Source organism: Apteryx rowi, unplaced genomic scaffold (genome assembly GCF_003343035.1).
Source record: "Apteryx rowi isolate R43461 unplaced genomic scaffold, aptRow1 scaffold_118, whole genome shotgun sequence".
Classification (NCBI taxonomy): Eukaryota; Metazoa; Chordata; class Aves; order Apterygiformes; family Apterygidae; genus Apteryx; species Apteryx rowi.
The window spans coordinates 1,458,461-1,484,288 of NW_020447397.1; the positions used below are offsets into that span (position 1 = coordinate 1,458,461).

The 25,828-nt window shown below is 39.5% G+C and overlaps 1 protein-coding gene across 1 annotated transcript in view; it reads left to right on the forward strand.

Annotated features, from left to right (window-relative positions):
* Positions 1 to 25,828, forward strand: part of MTHFD1L (methylenetetrahydrofolate dehydrogenase (NADP+ dependent) 1 like) — a 163,366-nt gene that overhangs the window by 78,424 nt on the left and 59,114 nt on the right. Inside the window, exons 21-24 of the mRNA XM_026083885.1 lie at positions 15,201 to 15,340; positions 18,068 to 18,109; positions 20,143 to 20,243; positions 20,857 to 21,034. Coding sequence (XP_025939670.1) covers positions 15,201 to 15,340; positions 18,068 to 18,109; positions 20,143 to 20,243; positions 20,857 to 21,034 — 461 coding nt within the window. The remainder of the gene's footprint in view (positions 1 to 15,200; positions 15,341 to 18,067; positions 18,110 to 20,142; positions 20,244 to 20,856; positions 21,035 to 25,828) is intronic.

The following is a 25,828-nucleotide window of genomic DNA, read 5'->3' on the forward strand; positions in this document are numbered from 1 at the left end:
GAATTAGTTTGGGAACTTGTAAAGTGCGCAAAGCTAAACTCAAAAATGAAAGCTGGTATTGATCATGAACGGTTGAATGATGTCTAATTAGTATTACACTTGTCATTAGTGTTACACTGTCACTTGCCCTTAAACGTATAAAAGAGGTGTTTTGTCCGATAAGGAGAGCTTTGGCTTGCAATGTTATTTTGAAGAGAAAAGCTCCCAAATTGCTGACTGTGTCTTTTAGTGAGATTTTAAATTCTTGCCTTTTAAGGAGAAAATAAATCTACAGAGGTGTTAGATATTTACTTGGCATTCTGTCAATAAGTAAAAGTATGTATAAATGTACTTTCCCAAATCTGTTGTTGATATCCAGAATGATGAGGGGCAATTCACAGGAATAAAAGAACATGTGATTATAAATCATTAGTCATTTAGCTGAGTTCTCTGCTTTCTCTAACAAGCATATCAGATGATCTCCTTCATGATCTGACTGAGTTCCAGTTTTAAACTAGCTAGGATTTTTAACTCTTGCTGCTATTGTTGGTAGGCTAGCTTAGTTTCCATGGCCAATTTGGACTAATTTGCTCTTGTTCTGTAATATGGTGTTCCAGCTTAATCTTCCTCTGGTGATTATTTTTATACTGTCTAACTAAACAAGCACAGCTGTTTAAACCTTTTTCTGTACTAGACTTGCTATTCCTATAAAACAACTTATCTGCTTTTTTTTTTCCTCTGTACCTGCTATAGTATTCACTTTCTTCAACATAGGTGACCCAGCTATGCACAGGTCTTTTCAAAGTCATTCTTACTGCGCCAGTGTTTATCCTCAGATCAATAATCTTTTCTCTCTGTTTCCTTACAGTCGTTCTATGATTGWCTTAATGCTCCTACTCTTCTATGATGTTTGCAAGTGTGAAACTCCCAATTTGTAGGACAGATTCTTGTCATTATTCTCCAGTGGCATTGGCCATCTACTAAGAACTTTAATTCAATTTCTCTTAATTTCTTCCTGAACACCACAGCTTTTTTCTTATGTGATATCCTAGTTCTTCACATTGATGATGCTTTCAACTTAGGCATCACCAACAAACTCCATACTCATTTTTCAGTCTCTCTGTGCAGGAGTTATTAAGAAAATAGTGAATAAGAAGGGCCCTCAGACAGATCCTCTCTTCTGTCCCACAGTTCTCGTGTCATTGCTGCCTGTTCTCTCTCTTTACCATTTAATCAGGGGTTTTTTTAGCCTCATTAATACATTTCTGTGTATCATTGCAGCAGATTTTTTCCTGAAGGCCGTATTGATGAGATCTTGTTACATTTTCCTTACTGAAGAAAGGTTTGTATCTGGCCTAGTCTGCCTCTGGTAAACAAAGATTATATTTCTTACCTACAAACAGATTTTTTTTTTAGGGTTTTCTTCTTTCCTCCTTCAAAATACATTTTAAAACCAGTAGGCCTGTTGTCACTCAGATTCCTTGCACTCCTTTTACATTACTTAAATACAAGCTTGATACTTTTCAGTTATAAGGTACCAAGCCAAATGAACTTTATTCAAAATGCTGACACAGGGTTTATGTTTATTTTCTTCTGGGAGTTTGGAATTGTTGATTTACTCTTAACTGCTAAGTGCAATGCATTCAGCTCTTGTGAGTTTTGATTTTTGAATTTAATCTTAATTCTGTCTTTCATGTATAATAGCCTTACTTTATTTACTGCTTTTTCATTTTTGTGGCCAAAGAGCCTGTGCTATTTATTTTAATTTTCTTTGCAGGCTCTAAGATTAATTCTCCAGTGTAGCAAGTCTGTCTTTCTTTTCCTTTCTTTTAGTGCTCATGTTATTGATGGTTATGGATCCTCTGCTCAAAAAGTCCACCCTGCAGGGTGACAGAACTGTATATTTGAGTGCTTTTCCTCCTAATGACCTGCAGTTACCGCTGTTCTCAGGCCAGATGTTCTGCGAGAGACTGGACATTTTTTAATTGGACAGTACATTTAGAGGAGTTTGAATCCATGGGTGGGGTGATTCAGTACAAGGAAAGCATTTTAAAAAGTGAGGATGACCTATAATAGAATAATGAAGAGACGGCATGGCCCAGCATGGTAATTCTCAAGCCTTTTGAAACTTTACTGAGGTGATGGGATCCTGTTCTGCACCTCATTGGCAAAGGGATGAAAGGGTTTTCTCTCAGAGTAAGAGGTGTGAAATAGCATGTTTATATGTAAGTAATATGCTGAATAAAGTGTCACGGCATAAATGAGCTGGCTGTGCTAGAAGCAAGCAGAGAATTGAGCATGTGTACCTTAGTGAGAGTCATGCTTGATTTTCTTCTTATAGCTCTTGAGAGTAGAAGGGAACTGCAGTGAAGCCATGCTTGGTTTGGGATCGTATGGGTTAGGGATTTGGTGTATGATGACGGTGTAAATGGTCCTCCTGGCTGTCTGGGGACTGGAGCTGGTTGGAGCCATCCTGCCTAGAGCAGGATGGTGAAGTGAGCGAGGGGAARGGTGTCTTGAGAAGACCTGCCCTTGGCTCCTCTTTTTTGCCCAGTAAAAGGTGAGGAAAGAGAGCTGCCCAGGCTGTCACCATGCTCGTTTTCTCACTGATTGAGAACTCCTGGCCTCATGGCTGAGGCACTGTACTGCGCGTCAGGAGATGTAAGTCCTGTTACTGACTCCATCAGTGACTTGCTTTGTGGCCTTAGGCAAGTAATTTCAGCGTCCATGCCTGCATGTGTAATCCCATTCTGTTTGACTTATTTATTTGGGTTATAAACTTTCTCAGGGGCAAGAACTGTCTCACCCCAGCTTAAGTGGAGGTGCTGAACACTACAATAATAGGAGCTTTAAGCTAACAGGTCTGTATCACTTGTAGGGCCACAGCAGCTGCCTATACTTAAACATGTCAGGAATTCACTGACAAGCTGACGTGGTATTTTAATGCTGTATGTGCTGACCTCTTCCGCAACATGTTGGAGCTTAACGCAACTTCTTCCTCTATCAATGACATTCATAAATTAAAAGTATGGATTGTGCAACTGGTGAGGTCTATCCATTATTCTTCATCCCAGGACAGTTATCGAGAGGTAAAAATAAATAGGAAGGATCTGTCATTCATTCAGAAAGCAGAGCACTGCCCAGTTTCTAAGAAATAAAATACCATTCTACTGAATAGAAATTGATAATGTTGCATCTTCTGTCCTGTCCATGTTAGCAATCTTAGCTAGTTTTAAAATTTCAACTCATAAGCAGCAAATAAGCAATTCTTTTCGTTCTTTTGTTACCTACTGGTTGTATTGTTTTAGTCATGAGAGAGAAAAAACACATTAAAAAAAAACCCACGAACAGTAAAACATCATATATGCTAGGAAGTTCTCTTAATTCGTCACTTGGCAAAGAAAATAGAAGCAGGCTCCCTAGCTAACAGCATTAGTTTTGTTTAGGGTTATCTGGCAGAAAACTCATCATTCTCTCTCCATTTGTGAGTATTTCATATTAACTTTACACCCTTTAGCAAGGGTCAGCAGAGCACAGTATACATAAAGAGTTCAAGTCCCATTACTAAGGCTGAATTTTAATTTTAGTGGATGGTTTATTTTAAATGTCATTCAAAAATGAAAGCTCTTTATTCAGTTCTTTTATTTTAATGGCTAACTTTTTGATACTAAAGTCTAATGTTCTTTTTATGGGCTACTTGCATGAGAATTAGGTTTGCTCAGATATTTCCATCATATTAGAGGAACCTTTTGCTTTTCATTTTCTGAGGCAGTGTTCTGAATCTGTAGGCAGGAGTGATTTGTTTTCTGAAAGCTTTTATAATTAAAATTGTTAGTAATGTAGAAGCATGGAGGGGGGGATGTTTGTTTATATGTCTTTTTATTTTGCAAAGCGTTGGCTTAATCTTCAAGACTCAACAAAAGTCAATAGGAATATAAAATCTGGAAAGGACATAGATGCATCTTTTTCCACCCTTGATGATTGGAATTATAATTGGCAGAGTTTTAATATAATCTAGCACAATTTTATATTAATTTTCTGTTTTCTAATGGTATTCCATGCACACATACACACTGCGAGTTCAGTTAATAGACATTTCAAGAATCAATTGTGTGTGTAAAATCAGAAGGGAGCTGACAGAATTTTTCAAAGCTACGTTGTCTCCTTTGGGATTAGACCTCGGAAATTCTTCCTCTTAGTCCTGTGCTATGCCAGCCTTAATGAAATAAGTCAGGATTTGGGGAAAAAAGGTTAAGGTATCTCTTCATATAGTCCCTGAAGAGAAATACATACACAGAGGATTCCTAAGATTTTATTTGAAGGTATTTTGGTTTTCCTCATGAATTTGAAGACACAATATAAAAAGGGTAATATTGTATCTACTCAGAAAGTATGCTAACTTCAAATTGTTGTTTTTTGATTTTCAAACAACAAAAAAACATATTTGCTCTTCTATGCTAGGAACTTCAAAAAAATTTTAACAGAAAATGATTACTTCTCTTTGATGAAAATGGAAGTTGGATTTACTTACATATCTGATCTAGTGACCTGGTGGGAACAGCTTTAAATAAAAATATTAAGAATTCACTAGTAGGGACATACTTTATTTCTAAACCATTTCTAAAGATGTTAATTAGACTGCAAATGATACTAGGTTATGTATGGCTAGCATGATCTGTTAATGTGAAGAGCTTTGGCAAATAGCCAAACTGTGTAAATTTGTGTATGCTTTTGAAAGTCAGATGTTGATGGTATTTGAAAGTGTTAAGAGACTGTTCTCTGATTATCTAAAATAATACGTTGAAAAGAAATTGATGTTCTAAATGGTGTATAAGGGTCGGTTTGCTACTCCAGTTTTGTCATTATGGATATTTCATTTTTGCAGTTTTAATAACTGCTGTTTAATTAATCTGATTTGATAGAGAAGATAGATTCAAATACAGTAAGAGAAAATGTGGGTTACAACTATTTTTAAACTTTGGGCGAGCTTATCTGTCTTTATATGGTGTGTCTTTTTGTCAGTCCTTTTATACCTGATTTGCTATGCTGACAGCTTTATTGAACCTGACAAACTCAAACTCTTCAACTTTGCTTCCTGCAGTAATAAGGCACATGCTCATGATGGATCTTCAGCTTAGCCCTGCTTGCAAGCTCTTACCGGGAATAAAGCTCAGGGACAGAGCAGATGCTTTACATGCAGGAGAATGCTGCATCTATCTGCTGCCTCCATCTACTGCAGCTCAAACAGAGCTCCCAAGAGGCTGAATAACGGCTTCATAAATCATGGGCTGCAGGTTCAGCTTTTACTGCAGCCCACTTGAAATTCAGCGTGCAGTTTGGGGCCCTTTGTCGGATGAGTAGTGAAAAAGCGCAGAAGTGCTGGAGTGGGCAAAGTGCAAAAGAGCAGCTGGGATGACAAAATGATGTACGATTACAAAGAGGAAGTGAAAATATAAATATATTAATAAATTATAATGTTGACTAAGGGAGGATCCGCAATGGTAATAGGTAGCTTGCAAAGGGACTTCTGTTCAGTTGATTGCATGAATTGTGGTTGTCTACATGGAAAAATTCACATTAGGCATTAAACAAATGGTTTAGCCATGAGCAGTTGAAAGGATTTGGCTTGTAAGCTAGTAGAATTAGAGTTTGGTTTGGTATTTTTTTTGTTTGTTTTGTTCTTATTTGGGAAATCTATGTAGGAAAATTGTTCTCCATGTGGGATTTGGTGGTGTGTGACCTTAGCACTTTTACTCCTCAGTTTATGGTGCTTTCTGTAAGATAGATTATACATATATACACATATGGCTCAGCAGACAGTTACTTTCCACAGTGATTTTAAGCAGCTGAGTCCTTTTTCCTCATTCAAAAATTCTGGAAAAAAACAGTAAATACTTTTTAGCAAATTTGACACAAGCCATCAATCTTTTATTTTAAATAGAGGATCAAATACTGGTTTTGTGCCATTTATCAGAAAAATTTAGATGATTAAAACCAAGCTAATGCCTACCTGCATGACAGGTAGGAGGGTTTACCTCTGAAAAGTTTCCAAAGTTTCCAAAATTGCTCCTGCTGCATTTCTTATGCGTGTGGATATTTTACAGAACTTTTGCAGCACTGTGGGCTTGTGTTACTGGTTCTTTTACCCTTATCTGCTGTTCTTTAGTTTATGTCGCATATTCTCACCTCTAAGCATTTTTTCTCGTCTCCTAGATGGTATCTGGCACGATTTATTCTTGAGCAGGTTTGGAAAGTCATTCTGTTGATATCTTAAATTCTGCATGTGTTTGAAACACGTATTGCACTCTTTGTAGGCTTTCACCAGGAAATAGCTCTCAATGTAGTCGTGTAGAATAATTTATAGACCTTGCATCAGATGTTTTACCGGGCCATTTTTTCACCAAGACAAACCGCTAGTGCCACGGAATGCTATTCTTCATGTAGATACATGGCAGGAGATGCCCTTTTCCATGAATTTCTAAAACATGGCTTAGTAGTTTTGTCAACAACAGCGTTGCTGCTATCCTCTCCCAGGCCARTCATGAGGGGAAGAAATTCTGTCTCCCAGCAAAAATTAAGTGGAATGAAAATGAAGCAGAACCTGTCCCTCCTCGGAGGAGGAGGATTCACTGCATGTGTACGCTGAAAAGACAGTGCTTAAGTCACGGGTGAAACCTTTATCATCTCTATAATAAGCAGGCACTCCCCAGGATTTTAGAAGGGCAGAGCGGGGAACGCGTTTCAAATCATGTGCCTTAATAAGGAGCCCAGAGGACAGGAGAAGTTTTAGCCAGGCAGCAGCCCAAGGCGAATAGTTACGTGCAGTATGGGGTAGGTTTACACCGACATGATTGATGGTGCAGTGCCCGGCCAGTGTGCCTCGGGTGATTGCACCCGGTGACAGGCGCATTGATCATGCTGGGGCGGCAGCGCGCTTTGTTGTGCGACATCCCCTGGAGTCTCAGCAGAGATCGCGCCCCCCGCCCTGTCCATGCGAAGGCACTTGTGTTTTACGATCAGAGCAAGGAGTGTGCGTGGCTGGCAAGATGATTTGCCGGCCTCCCTGCCTCGTCTAACCGTGCTCGTTTGAACGCACGCAGGAGTGTATCAACACCTACAGCGGCGCAGAATAATAGTAGTTGATTGACCCTTGGATTTTGTCTCTCTAAATCATGATAGTCTCCGAGGGCACCTTGCGGTTGCATAAAAATATGCAGTCAGCATTCACTACCTTTTTCATCACTCATCACCTGATTGTATTTCTGTTCCTGTTTAGAAAGTATGTATCTTCCAAGACATTTGCTGCAGTTGTACTCTGTGTCGAGAATAAGCTCCTCTTCTTCCATCTCCCCTTTTTTGAACCAGTGCAATATCAGAGCTAAGAGAGGGATTAATTCATGGCCATTTGAARTAGGTAGGACATTTCCAGGGAAGAGATCTTTAGGCTTTCTGCCCACCTCTTGAAGTTGTTGTTTTACAAGTGCTTGTAATTTGACTTTTTGAAGCATGTTCCAAATCCATTTCTAGGGGAGTAGGAAGGACCAAAGTCTGAGAGCTCAATAGAGAGCRACAGTTTGAAAGAAGTATTTGTGGCTGGAGTTTCAGCCAACTGTTATCTTTACAGGTGAAAGTTAATGAATGTCTGGGAGTGAGATGTCTAGAGATAAACACGATCTAGGTATAACGAGATTTATTTTAAGCAACCAGGATAATACTGCGGGTGCTATAAGTTAACATACTCCTTGCAGTTCAGGAATTGTAAAAGAACGACAAAAGAACAACGAAGATCCGTCAGCCCTGCTGTTAATTATTCCTTCCATGCAATTCCAAGTAGAAAGTGGTGAGATTTTAATTTTTTAATTACCAGAAAGGTAATAATTCTTTGCCAAAGGCGGTGATGATCTCTTAAGTATGAGGCAATGTAATTGCCTTATTCCTGTGCCRTTAAGTGTGCTCTGTTTTAAGGGCATGGTCATCTGTCTTATGAGCAAAAGGATACTCTTGTTGCCTCAAAAGAAACGTGCTGTGAATGGTTAAGGCATGCAACCTAAAATCCACAGTTTTTCTGTTTGAATTTTTTTGGTTACCCATGCAACTTTCAAAATGATTATAACTGAAAGAGCTTAGAGAGGGGGAACTGTTTATATTTGGTTAGTGTATTCAGCTATGCATTACAATTCATGTCAGAGACCAACACTTAGTCTATGAGTAATGGGTCCTCACATGGACAAAGGAATTAAGAAAAAGTGGTTGTAAAACCCACCAGGCTTAACAGAGGGTTTCAGAGAAACATGTAGCCCATGAAGCCACTTACAGTTTGCTTTATTTCTTTTAGAATGAATTGTTTGTGGTTCATAAGATGTCGTAATTATTTTTATCTCTAGTAATAAATCTAAATAATGAGCTCATTGCTAGTGAGCTGCAAGAAGGCATCAAATTTTACATTCAAAGTATTAGAGTATGGTTTGACAAGGCAGCTAGGGGTGAGTTAACAATTTGTCACTGTCAAAATGTGGCATTTGTTTGCCCTGCTTCTGCTTGTGTACTTTTGGTGCTTGCTTTGAACACGTTCAGACACTTGTCTGGTCACACAGAAACTCATTCAAATCTCATCCAGCAGGGGAAAAAAATGTTCTGTGTTTTTCTGTTTGTTTGGTTTTTGAGGTAGCAAATTAGATCAGTTGCTCTTCTAATCAGATGAGTGTGAAGAACCTCTGGGGGATGGGGAAAGAGGAGGGGGGCAGGGGAGAAAGGTGGAGGAATGAGGAGGGAACAAGAATCCCCCCTTTCAACACGCAGGATACACATTTGGTTCAGCCACAGTGTAAAACCATGCCCTAAACCGGTGCTCCGTGGAGGGAATGACTGCAGCTGCGCTTGTGTCTGTTTTCTGGAGGGAGAGGCCAGCGGCGCTGTGAAGATGAGCAGAGCTCGCTCTCTGTCATGCAGTGCCACGTCCCTGCCAGCCCCTGGCTTCTTCAGCCTGTTTTTTTCCCTCTTGAATATCAAACCCAACATATCAGCATACACATATAAGCAGGCCTGTATAACTCACAAAGGGAAATTGTATTCCTGATTGTGAGAGAATCAAGATTTGAGGGTTATCTTCAGCTATCTGGCTTGTAATAAATAAATTGAACTTTCTTCTAGCTTTTTGTCAATATCCTGGGAGTAACCTATATGAGTCATTGTGCCTACTCCTTTGTTTCATGTATGGGATGCTCTTGGGCTATTAACAGCAATTGGTATTTAAAATGAGTAACGGTAACCTCTAGTTTCCAATTTAAGTGTTTTGCATTTAAATGGTGAAATTCTATTTTTTGGAGAAAAAGTTTCTGACCAAAAATTAAAATAGTTTGTTAGGGGGTCCCAAGAGAACTGGAACTTAGGTGGAGTATATTCTTGGGAGCCGAGTCCCCTGGGCAGTGTATGTTCCCAGGAGGCAGCGGCAGTCAGTTGTCATCTGGGACTCACTGGGACTGGAAGAAAGCCAGCAGGAATTGAGCTGCTACTGGCATTGAGGTGTGATGGCAGGATGCTTGAATGTAAATCTTGTTTTTTAGCTGACATACTGCATTGTGTGGAGAAGCTGAAAATTTACAGGAGATGTTTTTTCCAAAGAAATTTTTATCAGAAAAGGTCTTGACAGCTAGAGCTTGAGTATTACATCCCAGAGGCTGAGTCTGTGGAACCAGAGATCAGGCATTTGTAGCATGTCTCCTTGTGGGTGTTTGCAGGGGGGCTGCTGTCTGGGTACATTGCACATGAAGAGGGTCTTGCCTGAATAGTAATCTAAGATTGAACATAACTTCATTGTCATATAACCTGCTTTTTGAGAACAAAATTTATTTTGGTCAGGATTTCTTGCAGAATAAAACCCATTAATAGCTGTTAAAAGTGTGATGCTTTTGGCTTAAGAAGCCCAAACTCCAAGATCTTCTGGTTCAATCAAAAGTCTGGATTGGTGGTCAATATTGAGAAATCTCCAGTGTCCTTACCTCTGTAGGGCATATACAGCCATGGCATCTTTCTGTAGCAAAGGATGAAAAATACCTGTTATCTTGATGTTCTGCCAAAGTGAGTGGCAAATATTTTTGCTATTCCTGTCCTCCTAGGCCTCATGGAAACATGGGCTGCCACAAAAGCATAAAACTTTGATAGCAAATACAAACTGTTTTCTTCATGACATGAAAAATGCTCAGCCTTAATATATGCATGTTGTTTTCTGGCCTCAAGGCTGTGTTGGACTTTGTGTCCAGCGGTGGTAGCAGCAAGTGCCTCAGCATGGCATGTTGTCTGAGAATGTGTCAGAAGTAAAATGAACAGGAAAACTCTCTCCATTAAAAAAAAAAAAAGAAGGGGAAAAGAAAAAAAGTCTGTTACGTTCCAAGATCAGTCATAATAATGGAAGTTCACATCAGATAAATTGCCAGAGTCAGAATGGACAAACATCTGGTTTATTCATCCCTAGCTATACTAACAAAAATATGATATCCTGTTAGATAAATCACTGATCATCCTAGTTTATCTTGGCAGTTGTGCACCTTTGTATTTTTCACTTAAACAAGAACGTATCAGTACTTTACAGCTAGTGTGCCTCGAGCTCCAGGTTCACAGTTCACATGCTTCTGTGACTTTGAACTCTTCTTTTCCTGAGTTTACCAGTAGACAGCTGCACCAGAACAGATATGTTTACATGGGGGGAGTAAATGGCAGCGAGCAGCTCAGAGTTTCCATTTCCTTTTACATTGTTCAGGAATCCAGGCTCACAATTCTTGTCCTAAAGCTTCACCTCATGTGTGTGCTTCTGACTTGGCCCTTTACAGTGCAAATGTTTTATTTTGACATTGATATGCTGATAGAAAGTGCTGACTGGGAAGAAGCTAGTTTCATTACAAGTTAGCCTCAGTTTACTTGAAATTAAATTGTGGGTGAAATATCTTTAAAAAATAAATAAAAACACTTTATGTGAAGGAGTTAAACAGTATGTAAATGTGAGGCTAATGTGCAACCACTTTATGCATTTATAGCATGATAGATGTATTTCTAGGTGGAGAAAAATTACATTTTTTTTATTAAGCATGACTATGAAATCTGATTAGCTGCTTAAACCATGACACTGACTATTTAAGCTATTGTGATGCATAGATGATAAAATATTCCCAGATGTGCTTGGCAGGGCAGTAATTCCATGATGAGGAGGCTATGGTAATTATAAAGGAGAAACAAAACCATCAGAGTGATTTGTTCATTTGCCTGAACCCAAAAGTGGAATTAGGGGCTTCAGTGAACAGTATCTTGTACAGAAAGGAAATTCCTTCTCTGACTTTGTACAGCCTGACAGACTTCTCATCATCTCTGTTGCCTACTTCCACATGCCTAATGAGCTTTTACTACCCCTTTTGTACCTAACCTGGACATTTTAGTTTCTTACTCTGAACTAAAGCTATGGTTTATTGGTTCTTTTGGTAGCTGAACTGGGTGAAGTAAATGTTAYATTGAAGGCCCTATAGTAACTGTTAATTTGAAACAAGATTCTCTGCTTAACCCTGATGTATTAGAATGAGCCTGGCTTTGGGTCACTCTCAGGTGGATCTTTTATGAGAAGAAATTGCTTGAACTTTTTGGAGCAATTTGATTCAGTTTACTTTTGATATATGTGTGTCTATTAATTGCTAGATGCCCTTGTGACATTATTAAAAATAATGTAATAGCACAGTACTGATACATGTAATTTTAATATTTAATCGGCATTTTAATGCTTCTTATGATACTCTAGGACATAAAATTGAAGCATAAAATTTAAACAACAAAGTATTTGTAGAATTAGGTTTTGCACTTTATGTGACTGTGCAGTGAGCCAGTTCAGAGTGCTGCACTGGCTGAAAATTATGCCTGGAAAATAATCTTTTAGTTCCTGTATAGGTCATTGTCCGGTTTTGCCAGTGCAAGAAAGGGATTGGGAATTCACAGCCAGGCGTGGGACTGTAGCAGCCCTCATTTAGGTTGGCATATGTTGCCATGGGATAGCATTTTCAGGCTAGCAATGAAGTGCAAATACATGCATGTTTTCTGTGAGCTCGCTGAAGGTAAGTCATTTAATTCTTTACGTTCTTTCAAAATACTGTTTGCGGGGGAGCTGGGAGGGAGAATCAAAGCAAGCAGTTAAGGTCATGCTGGCTTCGTCATGTCTGTTACACACCTCCTCTCAGTTTGCAGGGCAGCAGCCCTGGTAGCAGAGATTCGCAGTGCTCAGAAGTTACTGCTTTGAGGGGGACGGGGTAAAGGGGCTGCTGGGGAGGGGAGCAGAAGCTGGGTAGTTGGGATATATTGCCAGGGTTTCTCAAAGCCCAGGCTCAACCACTGCAGCTGCTGAGGCAACTGCACRCTTAGTTGTTTGGTGTGCTTTGGGAAGCTGACCACATTGTACCCTTCTGCTTAGGTAGAGGTTTGTTCCTGAAATCCTCCTCAGTTGACCTGTAATCAGTAATTCCGTTTTGTTGACATATCATATACTAGAAATGATAACTGTGACATACATGAATCTATGTATTACTTGCAATTTCTCCTGTGTCATTTAAAGCGGTTAACTGTTTTATCTCATAATCTCTAAATGTAGACTAGCTTGAACCTTCCCGTCCATGCTCTGCATTTGTTTTTCATTGGCACTCTAATTTGGAAGCAGGAAACAATCTGAAAGCAATTGTATTAAGTGTTTCAGCACAAAGATTTTAAAATATAACAGTTTGGCATATTGCTCTGTCTTCTCGCTATTCCTCAGAGGAAATGAAATGGAGTTGGTAGCTTTCATCCAGGCAGCTTTTATACTACATCCTGTTTCCTTCCTTACACTGGAGAAAGCTCTGACGTTCCTCTCTGTTTCCTCCGCTTTAAATTATGAAATCCCATTCTCTGTGCTGTAGTGTTCACATTTAGCTTTTCAAATATTGGTATAAGATTCAGATTGTTTGTATACATCAAGTTTAGGCACATCAGTGTTTCCCCTCCATATCAGGTGAAAGCATTACAGAGAATAAAAAGGAGAATGTGCATAGCTAAACAGATCAGTGCCCCCCGCACAGCTTTCCTGGGTGTTTGCTCTGGCTTCTTAGTTTATTTTCTCTCTGCATAAAGGGAGTTTGGCACCTTCCTGAGAGCCGTGAAGTGCTATGTGAACTGTTCCTGTGCTCACTGGAAGGCTGAAATCTCTGCTTTCCTCTCATTGGAAAGTACAAAAAGGGGCATCCTGAGTCTTAAGAAAAACTGACCCTTTAAAAGGCTTGGCGTGGAAAGGATTAATTCCCTGGAAACTTTGTTTGGAAACCAGTTAGGAGACTGCTATGTATACATGCTGGCAATCTCCATAAGAGACAAATTATTTTCCCACCCTCTCAAGTACTTGGTAGTTTATCTATTGTTTATATTAAAGATTGATCATGGTTATATATTCCTGACTCACAGTTCTCATTAATCATGCTGTGCCACATAAAAGACTGGAGAAGAAGAATGGGGGTTACTGGAAACTGGACATGTGATCGTTGACTCTGCTTCTAATATGACTTAACATTGACAATAGCTTTGTTCTTGTGAAATATTGTGTTTGGGTAAACTTTTTTTGTTTTTGTTTCCATGTTTGAAATATCTGTTTTTCTCAGGGCTATCCAGAAAGAGATAATATACTCATTACAATAATTTCGGGGAATGCTAATGAGGACACTTGCCAGGTTACTGTTTCAGGAGGTTTCTGCTCTCTCCCCCCATCCCCTTGTTTGCTTGTCCTTGCTTCCTCCCCCAGCCCCACTGGCCATTTCCTTCAGCAGAGCAGCGCTGTGCAGGCAATTGTTTCGGCCCCTGCTGAAACGAAGGACTGGGAAAGGGCTGGTGCGGGAGAGCAAGCGCGCAAGGGCCGGGACTTCCTAAAGCACATCAGCTGCCAGCAGGATACTTCCCCCCCCATAGCGGCAGAGCCCATCCTGAAAGTTGCACCTCCTGCTTGTCCTCCCTGACCCCCATGAAGGTTTCCAGCCCCCCAGGTGTTATATCGGCAGCTTGTGAACCCCATCTAAGCACCAGTGTTAAAATCGCTGGCAAAAAGGAGAGAGCAAGAAGTAAATTTACAAATTTTTGCAAGCCGGTTGGTGCTATGGGCACATTACCAGCCCTGGAATAAGGGAGATACATGTGCACACATACACACATACAGAGGAATAAGGCAGCCCGGGACCCTCTGGAGCCGGCTGTTTTGCCAGCCCAGCTTGCCTTGCTGAAAGTCCCTTCACATCTTTTGAAGGCACGCTTTGAGCCTGCCTGTTCAGTGTGTTTGTCTGGGAAGTTGCTACATCGGCAGCTTTTCAACCAATAGGAGATTTAATCCGTTGAATTTCTGAATGGCCATGTGCTTGTGTTCGTCTAATAAGAAGAAAATCTCAGCCTTCTTGAATCAGAATTTAAGAGAGGCAACTGAAGTAATTGATATATGGCAAATCAGAGCAAATTTAAATGAGGGTAGTCTCTTCAGAGCTATGCAGATATTCTTCTTCTGTTTTTGGCTTTACTGAAAGTACTTTGCCTGGCACGTCCTAGTTCTGCATAAATTTTTTCAAGTAATGTTACACTAATGTCTGACAATTCCTTGGTGCAAAGTCCTCTTATAGAACTCACTGTTAGTATTATTTTCAATATTAAGACATGATTATAAATGCTGTTTTGTGTTTGTAGTTAAGTATCTGCTCCAGAAAAGCATGAGATGAGCAAAAATTTTGCAAACTTAGGAGAGTTTAGGTCCACTATTAGTGATGAAAGAACATCTTCAGTGAAATCAAGGAAGAAAGTATAGTACAGGGAAGTCTTATATGAGTAAGAGTTTTCAAACATTTTAAATAAGTGTAATTATACAGAAATAGTTATTTTAGAGGACCAGATGCTTGTAAAATTTTGGTGATTCAAACTAATCTGTGTTGCTTGTTTTTCCCCCATGTGACTATGCAGTAATATATTGTACTTATCAAGAGTAGCAGAATTTATTTCTGAGCTGGGAATAGTTTTTTTTTTTTTTTAATCAGACTCGGTAATGTAAATAGAACTCTATTTGAAAGTTCATTCAAAACTAAGTACTGGTGTATATTTAAGTGCACTGTATGCTAAAGTAAAAGTATTCCCTAGTGTTTAACCGAAAGCATGTTTTATGTGTGGTTTTGTTTTGTTTTTTTAATGTTTAACAGTAACTGAAGCAGGCTTTGGTGCTGACATTGGGATGGAGAAATTCTTCAACATCAAATGCAGAGCCTCTGGCTTGGTTCCCAGTGTGGTTGTGCTTGTTGCTACAGTGAGGGCTTTGAAGATGCATGGAGGTGGGCCAAATGTAAGTTTTTGCACCCTTTTTGGAAAATAAAGTTGTTGCTAATGTTTGAAATGAGTAAAATATCTTGGTTTAAGAAATAATGGGGATAGGTCATGGGGCTATATTCAGATATCCTCCCTGAGTTACTTTACTGTATAGCTGTAACCTCCAAAGGCAATGCAAGAGTGGAGACGCACAAATGAAAGAAAAGGAGTGAAAGAGCTCTGAAGAAGTACTAAACCTTGTTGAGAGAGGGAAGTTTGTTTGCATGAAAAAATATGCTATGAAATATTTATATTCTTTTCCTCGCATCTTGAAATAGCGTTTATAAGCGCACTAAAGCAGTCATAAGCTGGGAAACTTGGCAGCTGAGGAGGAGGGAGAAGAGAGTTCAGGTTGCAGTATTTGAGCAGAGGTAGGGAACTTAGTAAAGGTTTTGAGATTTCTTTCACTGCAATAATGGGAACTCCTTCTGTCCTTTTAATCTGCTCAGGTTAATTCCCTCAGGGACGCTGAGGTAACCGATACAATTGTGCAAGTGTTTTCCAAGTGTAGTGAAGGTCACCAGTATGTCATATCTTGCTTTTTAAGCTGATAAGAGACTTGCACAGATTACTGATCTAGAAGTACTCCCCAATCATTCAATCAGACTAGCGTTCTGCTAGCCAAGCAGACACTAAAACCCTAGAAAGAGTTTTTTCTGCCCAGCAGCATGCGAGAGAATGATGCTGCCAGGGAAACAGTCTTACTGGGTGAAAATGCAGCAGCTGTTTCCACAGCTGCAACATTTTGGAATGCACCATCTTCCTTACAACTAATTGTGTAAAACTGAGCTTCTCCTTTGTCGGTTTTTCAGATGGTTGACATAATTACATAACTTTCTGTTATTTTAGCCCACTTCTAGTGAAACTTTTTTTGAATGATATTCCTCCATGCATTTTCAAGGCTGGTTTATTGTCATGTGCGTTAGCAGTCAGTCTTGCAAAACCAGGACTTACACGTGGCTTCATAGCTATCGCTATGTCTGTCTGATCTGTCTTTAGAAGTATAAAGTTTTCATTTGGTCACATGATGCATCATACAGGCATGTGGAGTACCAGATACTTCTACTGGGGGGTTATCTACAAAAGTGACCAAGAMCAACACTTGGGACTGTTTGGTCCTTGGAGGCTCAATGTAGTACCCAGGTGATACTCTGTGTCTGTCCATCTTTGTGCTTTCCAGCAAGGTAAATTCATTGCATGCAGTCCCTTGCCTCAAGTAATTACAGGACACCCAAAGATGCTGTTGCTTTTCTGATTATCTGTGCTGAGTTGTTTTTCCCTCAGCCAGCTGTTTGAGGTTGCTTTCCATCGTCTTTGCACTGCTGGCGCACTGTTAAGCATGTGGAAAGAGCCCAAGTTCTGTCTCCGCATACATCTGAGGCGACAACATCCAAATCCTTTCCAATTAACTATTTAAATGTAACTTTCTATTTAAATAGAAATAGAAAGCCATATAAGTGAAAGAAAGACTTTCTAAGTCCTAAAAGCAGCTTAAACAATTCTTGTTTGTGATTGAGAGCTCGATCTTATGCACTATTTACTAGTTACATCCTGTATAGTGTTAAGGGTACAGAAGTTAATAACAAAAAATATATGTCACTTTTTTTTTTTAATATGAAGTTACATTAAGGCTTACCTTCTAAAAATTCAAATTAACTTAAAGGAAACTTTTACATACAAATCACTTTGTTCATTTTACGCAATCTAGTTTTTATATTTGTCAAACATAAATTTAGCTAACTTGTCCAAATTCCCCTAAATGAAGACACATCTGCAACTCCCTCCTTTTCCACTCTGCAGATTTTCTTTCAACTTTTTTTTATCTGTTTTTTCACATTATGCCAAAATACACAAGCTAGGAACAGAGAACAGATTGCTTAAATAACATTATACCATCTCTGTTCCTTCCCTGACTTGAACTTGTCCTGAACTAAGTATTTGTAGGCAGTGTTAGAGTCACTTCAAGCATATGGATATACCCTGAAGAGTGACCTATGTCAAATGTGCGTGGAAATATTCTGGATATGCATGCAGTTTTATTCGCTATCTGATTTGTTCAGCCTACTTATCCTCTAAGCTGGGTGTTTTCTGATTCTCACACTACTGTGGCTAAACTGAGATTCAGCAACTACAATTTAAATTAGTGTCCAAGTTGGAGAAAAAGTCAGCTTCGACTTCTGTAGCTGTGTTTTGATGGCAGTAACACGTTCATGTTACCAAAATAGCCAGACTGGGTTTCAAATACAGAAAATTGATTTAAGGGATATAACAATGGTGGAGGTTTTTTTGTTTCTTGGTTTTACATAGCCATTTTACTCTCTAAGAAATCTTTTACCACCAGTTTCTGAGTCACTGCCTGAATCTTGCTGCCCAAAGAAAATGGGAAGTGTTGCTATTCACCTTGTAAATAATTTGTGATAAAATTTGCAAATTTGTAATGTAATTGTAATTCATAATGTATTTGCAAATGTAAATGTATTTGTATTATATAAATATAATTGTATTGTATAGCTGTATTTGCAATCGAATTGCAAATTTCAAATGTAACTTTCAATAAAACAGAAGCTGCGGTCAAGCTATGATTTTCTGTGCACTGTGTGCGCTGATTAACAGTGTATATAGTAAGCAAAGTGTGCTTCTGACCGTTTAGGACTATGGCATGCATTGTTAAATCTGCTGTGATTTTGACTGTTTATTATTCCAGGTAACTGCTGGTGCCCCTCTTAAGAAAGAATACACAGAGGAGGTAAGCAGAACTGTTACAAAAATTTAGGGAAAAGTGTTTGTTTAAAAGGGACAGGATAATATGGTGTATATGGAGCATAACAACTTCTCCTTCCGCTGACTGGATAGCGTGCAGCTCAGGGGTGATGAAAGCATGCTGTAGTGCTGGCATTCAGTAAACTCCCTTAGCAAGCATCGCCGGTAAGTAAAGCCTTCTCGTCTTCCCCCAGCCACTTGGTGTTATCCCTCTAGTGTGTGCTGTGTGTGTGTGACTGGATGGTAGATTGGACTGAGGAACTGAACCAGCTGAAAATAATTTTTTTTTCAGCAAATTTTCCAGGACCACTGAGCTTTCAGACTGGTCATCTCTTCGTTCCAGTCCGTCACACGGCCTCTCAAGCATTTCTGGCATTCAAGGGCACAGCAGTACAGAGGTCAAAACTGGCATCTGAGATGGCTGGGGGAAGGAATGACACTCCCTGAAATTAATGTCAGCTTAACCTATTCATTAAACAACAGGTTTAATCTGTTTGTGCTTCATGTCTGGCATTGGATGTCACACTTCAAACAAGATTGGATTCTTTAAGTTTTCTTTGTCTCTTCATTATAGACAAAATCTGGTAGTTTAACCAGTTACTTGTGCTCTAGCTGCTGCCCTACATTTTCTGACAGTTTTGCAACCTGATTGCCTTTAGATTGAATAAACATTCAATTAACCATTTAAGTTCTTTGGTTCTGTCCGCCTAAGGATGTGTGTTTTATTACAATTAAGACAAGGCCTACACAGTGTAAGGTGAAAGAGCAAATAACAAAATCCACTAATGGGGTTTTGTCTGGAAGATATCTACGTTAGGTTGTGCATTTAACACTCTGTGTGTCAAACCCCACCCCTCTACTGTAATTTGTTCATAAACTTTGCAAGAAATAGAGAAATGATCATTAATCATGACAGGCGACTCCAATATATTTGCACAGTTTTTTGTGCACTTAATATCTTGTGCATGTAATACAGATCTTGAAGTTAACATAGCTTCAGAAGGTTTAGAAAGAAAGGGTGCAATAAAGGTATTGTACCTTTATTACATGTCACTCCTTCTGTGCCATCATAGGAAAATTGTTATTCCACTGTATTTTCCATGGGGAATCAGTAGATGACCTTCTCAAAGCCCAAAGCCAGCAATTATATAGTACCTTGAGAAACTCAAAGGTAGTAAATTTCCTGAACTGTGTGTTTACAGACGCATACATATTTATGTATCTGACCTCAGTGAGTGTTTACATTCTCTATATTTTGAAGTCTCCCAAGCGTGTAAGTCTTACAAGTTCCATCTCTGTGGACCCAATCTTACTGAAGTCATGGGATGTGTACGAGCATTACACAGACATATGTGGCTTAGTAGACTTTCAGTTAGAGCTGTCTCTGTGGTTGTGACGTGCCCAAAGGCGCGTGATTTGAGTGCCTTCTTCCTGTGCTGGAGTTTGGAAGGAGGGTGAGGTGTCTGCTCTACTTCTTGATTGACTGGTCTGCTGAGGAGGAGGGTGAGGGAGTGATCACAAGGTGACCAGAATAGCTAAGGAGAAAAAATAATCTACCATCCATCCAGTAGTGACTGGCTTTGGCAACACATCTCTCTTGTACCTCTAGGTATCTTCTTCGGGGCATCCACTGGTCAGAGCAGGAGAAATAGGGCAACAGGCAACAAGGCCGCCAGTGTTTTTTGCAAAGCTGCCCGCAGACCATTTTTGGCATCCTTTTTATTTACTGGCAGATGGTCATCAGCTGAACTGTCTTGTGTCACAGAAAGGAGCAGTCTGGCAGTGTATTCATATACAAGTTTTGGACACTGCCTAGTCACTTAAATATGTCTGTTGCTTATTAATTGAAGTAAGAATTAATAGGATAAGTACAAAAATGTTTTGTCTGGAAGCATTTTACTTGCCCATAACTGTCAGGATCAGCCCTGTTTATGTTCAGTTTAATTTATAGAAAATTCTTTGGCTGGATAAGACTTGATGCATCTTAATATTTCCATTCATTTTTGTTTAATTGCACAGAACCTCCAGCTGGTAGCTGATGGCTGCTGTAATCTACAGAAACAGATTCAAATTACTCAGCTGTTTGGAGTTCCTGTTGTGGTTGCTCTAAATGTCTTCAAGTAAGTCCATTCTTCCATTACTTGCATAAGTCCATTCTTCCATTACTTGAATCCACAGTTCAAGCCTATAGTTTAAGCAGGAGGCATAGCTGTGCTACCTGAATTACTGCTTTGTCTCTTATTTACATGCATAAAACTGATCAGTGGGGATAGAGGAATTTGAATCAATATGGTGTGACTTTAAATTGTTTAAATTTAAATTAAGACCTAAAGATATTACTGTATTCAGAAAGCTATTATTTAATGTTACACTTCGAACTTTGTCTTTTCTTAGTTTTTAAACTAAGTGGTTTTGGCGCGAAGAAAAGAAACTATTAAAGAATTTCTGTTTTTCATCGTGAATATAAAGACATTTAAATCTTTCACTGCTGCTTAAGTTTTTAATAACAGAGAAGATATATAATGTTATAAAAGTATTAATGTTCCATGTTCATTAGTTACAAAAAGTGTTCTTGAAACACATAAATATATGTGCTGCGTATCAGTGTGTATATGTCACAATTTGTAAATACACTTGCTTTACAACTACATCTGTAGAATAAGGCTAAGCATATATGATTATAAAAGAGAGCTAATTAAATAAAATCATGACACAGAATTGTTTGGTTGGCAGAACTGACTCTCCTGCTGAGGTTGATTTGGTCTGTAAGATTGCAAAGCGATCCGGAGCGTTTGATGCTGTACCCTGCAATCACTGGTCTGCTGGTGGTAGAGGAGCAGTGAAATTAGCTAAAGCTGTGGAAAAGGCAGCCAGTCAGAGAAGCAGTTTCAAATATCTATATAACTTGGAGGTAAGGTTTTTTTGTTTTTTTTTAATGAATGCATGCTGCATCAGTGTTGGATTTAAAACAAGAATTTTACAACAAAACTATTTAGCATACTTGGAAAAAGGGGCTTGGCTTGGCTTAAAATCACGAAAGCTGAAGACAAAGAACAATCTCTATGACTTGTCTAATCAGTAGTGTAGAATACTTGCTGGGAGTGCTGGTTACTCACTGCATTAAATCATGTTTCTGATGCTTTCTTGTTTAACATAAAAGTATATCTGTAGGGGGAACATCCACAAATTATTGCGAGAGTTCTCTCTGTGAAGGTCTCACCATCAGAAAGTTTGTCCTGACAATCATCTGAAATGAAAATATATTTAATGTCTCACAGTCACGGGCATTGCACCCATTTGTGGCTCCCCTTTGCAGGCATTCACACACTTCAAGTGCAGGCTCTTAGAGGTAGCTGAAGTGGGTGGGCATCGGGAGCCAGGGGCTTTCCTCTTGTCCCAGCCCCATGAATGCGCAGCCGCAGCAGTTCCCTGTCCCTGGGTGCAGCCAGCAGCGATGCTGATGGTGTAATCACTCGCTATACACACCTCCATCCACACGGATCAATACGAAGAGAAAGCGCTACCTTTACCAGCACCTGCCTCTACACACATAGCACTCGCATGAACACGAGCAGCACGCGCGGCCCCATCCTGTCCCTCCTCTCCTGCTGGTTGGCACTGAGGTCTGCTAGCACAATGTGTACATGCAACACATGGGTCCCTCCAGCTGCTGGCCGTAGACCCTCAGGCTGCCCAGGAGCGGACCCAGGCCCCCTGCCCTGCGTCAGCTGCTGGCACCTGGACTGACAAACCCTTGCTGTTCGCAGTGTCACTCCAGTCACTGGCATGCAGGTCTCTTTCACCAGCTAGTCTGGCTTGGAGTTTGCTAGTGGTCACACACAGACACCCAGAGCAGAGAGCGCACCCACACAGAAGATGCTCAAAAATCAGGTATAATGAAAATAGAGGACATACTGCCACCTTTACTCGATCGGCCCATTCTTACCCTTTGCCCTCTATTTCCCATTCTCATTCCTCCCCAATCCACCTTGATCCCTTCCTTTCCCTACCTTTGGTCCTTCCTCTAAATACCCCCTAAGAAGTCTTGCACATTCTCACAATCCCCTTAAAACTTCCTATAATAAGTTCTACAGAGTCACAAAATGTTCTTCCTCCTGCATCCCATAATGAGTCCTGTACCCCTGTAGGCAATCACTCCCTTACTTTGCAAAGCTTTCTGAGGAGAGAGTTGACTCATTTTGGTGGGTTTCACAGCAGAGACAGTAGTCTGATCCTTCACCTTGGATGGTCTTGGGAAGGAGCTGATTCAGTGTGCTCTGATTTTCACTGATTAGGTTATGTGGGTTTCTCCACCTATCGTCATTCCTCTGATCCTTGCTTGGTCTTTGTGTTCAGTTTGCTTAGCTATTAGTCAGATATCCTAGCAAAGGGTAGACTGGTGCCAAGTTTCAATCCCAGCTCTGCCAGAGATGGTGACTTCTTTTCCCCAAGTTTTAGAGGCTTTGTTATTGCAGTTATCTGCAAGGTAACATCACAGCAATGAGAGCCTGTCGAGAGGAGCAGTTTGCAAGGAAAGGCTATTTGGGTCTCTGAAAACACTAGGGTGGAATATCGCCGTGCAGGCAGAACATTTGAAGGGACATATTGCCAAAAAGGTTATACAAATGATTTCCCAAGGCTTTCCAGACTATACAAATCTGGGTGGGTTAAAATTTGGGCAGTAAAATAGACTTCTCTGGCACCAAGGAAGCCCTGGTCAAATTTCAGATCTTGTGCCCCAGTTAACAGTGCTACTTAAGTTTTTTTAGAAAATGCTTGAAAGATATTTTTTAACAGCAGAAACCCTGGCTTCATTCTTTTAAATGGCTGAAAGTCCCTGTTTTGATTCTTCTCGCCAGAGAAAAGTTCAGCCTGAGGTAGACATGCCCTACTGTTGTCTCTCACTCTCCATCTCCTCCCTGAGATGTACCTCATTTCCATTGCTCCTATTTTATTTCTTCTTTCCACCTCCCCCACCATTTTTCCAAATGTCAGTAATCCAGCCAACTCCTATTAGTATTAAACGTTGCCTTCACAGAATAGATGGAAATACCTTGGGAATAGAAGTGCTGCGGCATCTGTTCAGGGCTTTTTGCCCATGGAAGGTTTTTACAGCCAAGCAATGAATAATGTATTTGACTTTCTGAGCTTCTCTAATGAGATGCACTGGAAACTGAGGATATCATTTTATGTTTTTTGCATAATAAAATGAAAAAAAAGTTTATCTCAGAAACATGTATAGTAATCATTCCCATAGGACACTTGCATTACAGAGATAGCACGTTAAAGCTTGATAAATCCCATATTTAAGCTCTGATGTTACTATACTCTGTATAACCAGCAGTCTTGGGGTATGAATGAGTAGAAAGGATTGGTAGGGGGTTGACTGTGCCTCTGTGGAGGAACAAAATGAGACTGATTTCTGCTTTAATGTCTTTCCCAGGCACATCTTCTTGTGCTGTGTTGCATAAGCAGCGGGATCTTGGCACAGAGGGAATAAATCATATCTTTACATCACCTTAATATCCTGTAACTTAACACAAATATTATAAGCCACAAAAATATGTTGAAGGGATTTTATAAAAACATATAAAATTTTAAAATATTGTAAAAAACTTAACTTATGCCAACAAAAACAGTAAAATGTAAAGTTCAGGCTTCTGTTTCATTCTTACTGTGCAAAGTATGGGGACTGAAGCAACTGGAAATAGGAGAGAGGGATTAATTAGGGATGTAATAGGATGTTTTGGTGTGGCAGTTTTGAAGAATGAACCCTCCTGCTCCAAGAGGTAACTATGACATAAAATTCAAGAAAGAGAAGAGGTAATAAAATGGGATACAGATAGATGTTTTTGCCATGTCATTGTGCCTAAAGGGGACATGAGTGAAAGGATGTAGTGCTATGCCTCATCTTTCCAGACTTCCACATTCATCTGATTACTTGAATATTTTTGAGTCCTGGTTTCCTCAAACTTAATGAGGTGTGCTGGTTCTTTTTTTTTCTTTTTTTTCCTTCTCCCCATTGAAAGGTTGAAGGGGGAAATACTTTACAGAAGACTACTACCACTTCATTCATATCTCTATCTGTCTTTCTAAGATTACTCTAATTTTCCTTTTAATCCATCTCTCTATAGGTATCTTATTTTTCCTCAGTCTGGAAAACTTCATCGTGTTTTACTCTTTTTCTCTTTATGATGCTTTATGTAATATTCACATGTATTTATATCTGAAAGACTTCTTTGAAAGGTGTTACAACTGTATGTAATGTGAGAAGAACAAGAACTAGTCTTTTCTACATGGACTGGTCTGTCAAATACTGGTAAAAAGCTGTGCATCACAATTTTATTTTGTTGTTGTTGTTAAATCTTGGGGTATGTTTAAACATTTATACTGTGCTGTCCTTTGATACCCAAGCATGAGCTGAATGAGCAAATTTGGACACTGAACAAGCACAGTTGTATCAGTTTAGGACTCAGACTTGACTAGGTGGTCCTGCTGAGTATCAAAGCATGCTAGCCTATTTAGGGGGCTGTGCTAATGTGATTATATTCTTTAAGGCATCTCAGTGGGTCTGTTTAGGCTTCCTCAGGTGTCCATCCATGGCACAGTGCACCATGTTGCACAGTTGCACTTTTGGCTTGCCCTTCAGGTTCTCTTAATTTATTTCTGTAAGCAGGCAAGTTTTTGTTTTTATCCTAGCAACTGATGCTTGTAACATTTTCTTTTATTACTTTTAATTCTAGCAAGGGTTCATTTGACAAGTGGCATTAGATGCAAATATTTTTCGAAAGCTGACATGAGAACACAATAAATTTCAAGCGTGTTTTGAGACAGTTTCTTTTGTGAAGAATGGCTGCATATATGATTTTTCTTTTGTGAAGAATAGCTGCATATATGATTTTGGGAGTGTGTGTGTATGAAAGGACAGTGTCCTTTCATGGGTCAAGTACAAGAAGTGGCCTCTGACAAATAACACCAGCATTGTTGTTATTTTAAAAGTGCAAGAAAAAGACATAAGCCGATAGTAATGCTTGCAGCATTAGAAATCATACTTGGGAACCTAGCAGGGTGAGAGGGGCAGTCAGGAGCAAGGCTGAGATTTTTGTATGATAGACTTTGGAGGTTATAACATAGTTTAAAAGATTATTAGCAGTAGTCGTAATAAGTATTTTAGTGTGTGGTTTTAATACGGGTTTTTGTCCCCACTGCACACTAACTGCTCTTATTTTATTGTTGAATCAGTTTCTTGCTGAGTATTTCCCTTTACTGTTTGGAGGGATGGGTTTGTTGTAAAGGCCTCCTGAACTCTCTATGGAGCAATCTGCGCTTTATTTTTTTTAAATATATATTCTTGCTACATATGGAAAATATCAAAATATCAACTCTCTTATCAGTGTAGACTTCCTTTCTAGGTTCACTTTTCTTGAAGTATGTATCTTGGAAGTTGCAGCAGAAAGCTATTACTCAAAGTAAGTTGACTGACTTATTAAAAGTAAGTTTAGATAACTAGGGGGAGGATAGGAAAGGATGGAAACATACGCATCCATTCCCAAATTTCTCTGGCTTCAGTGCTTGTTCTTGGGAAGGAGGGAGAAGGGGGGAAGCTATATTCCCCATGAATGCATGTCTGGAGAGTAACCTGTCTTCTTTTACTTTCCAGCACAGTGAAACATCTGTGCTTTTAGAAAGGGAAAATTTAGGGTCT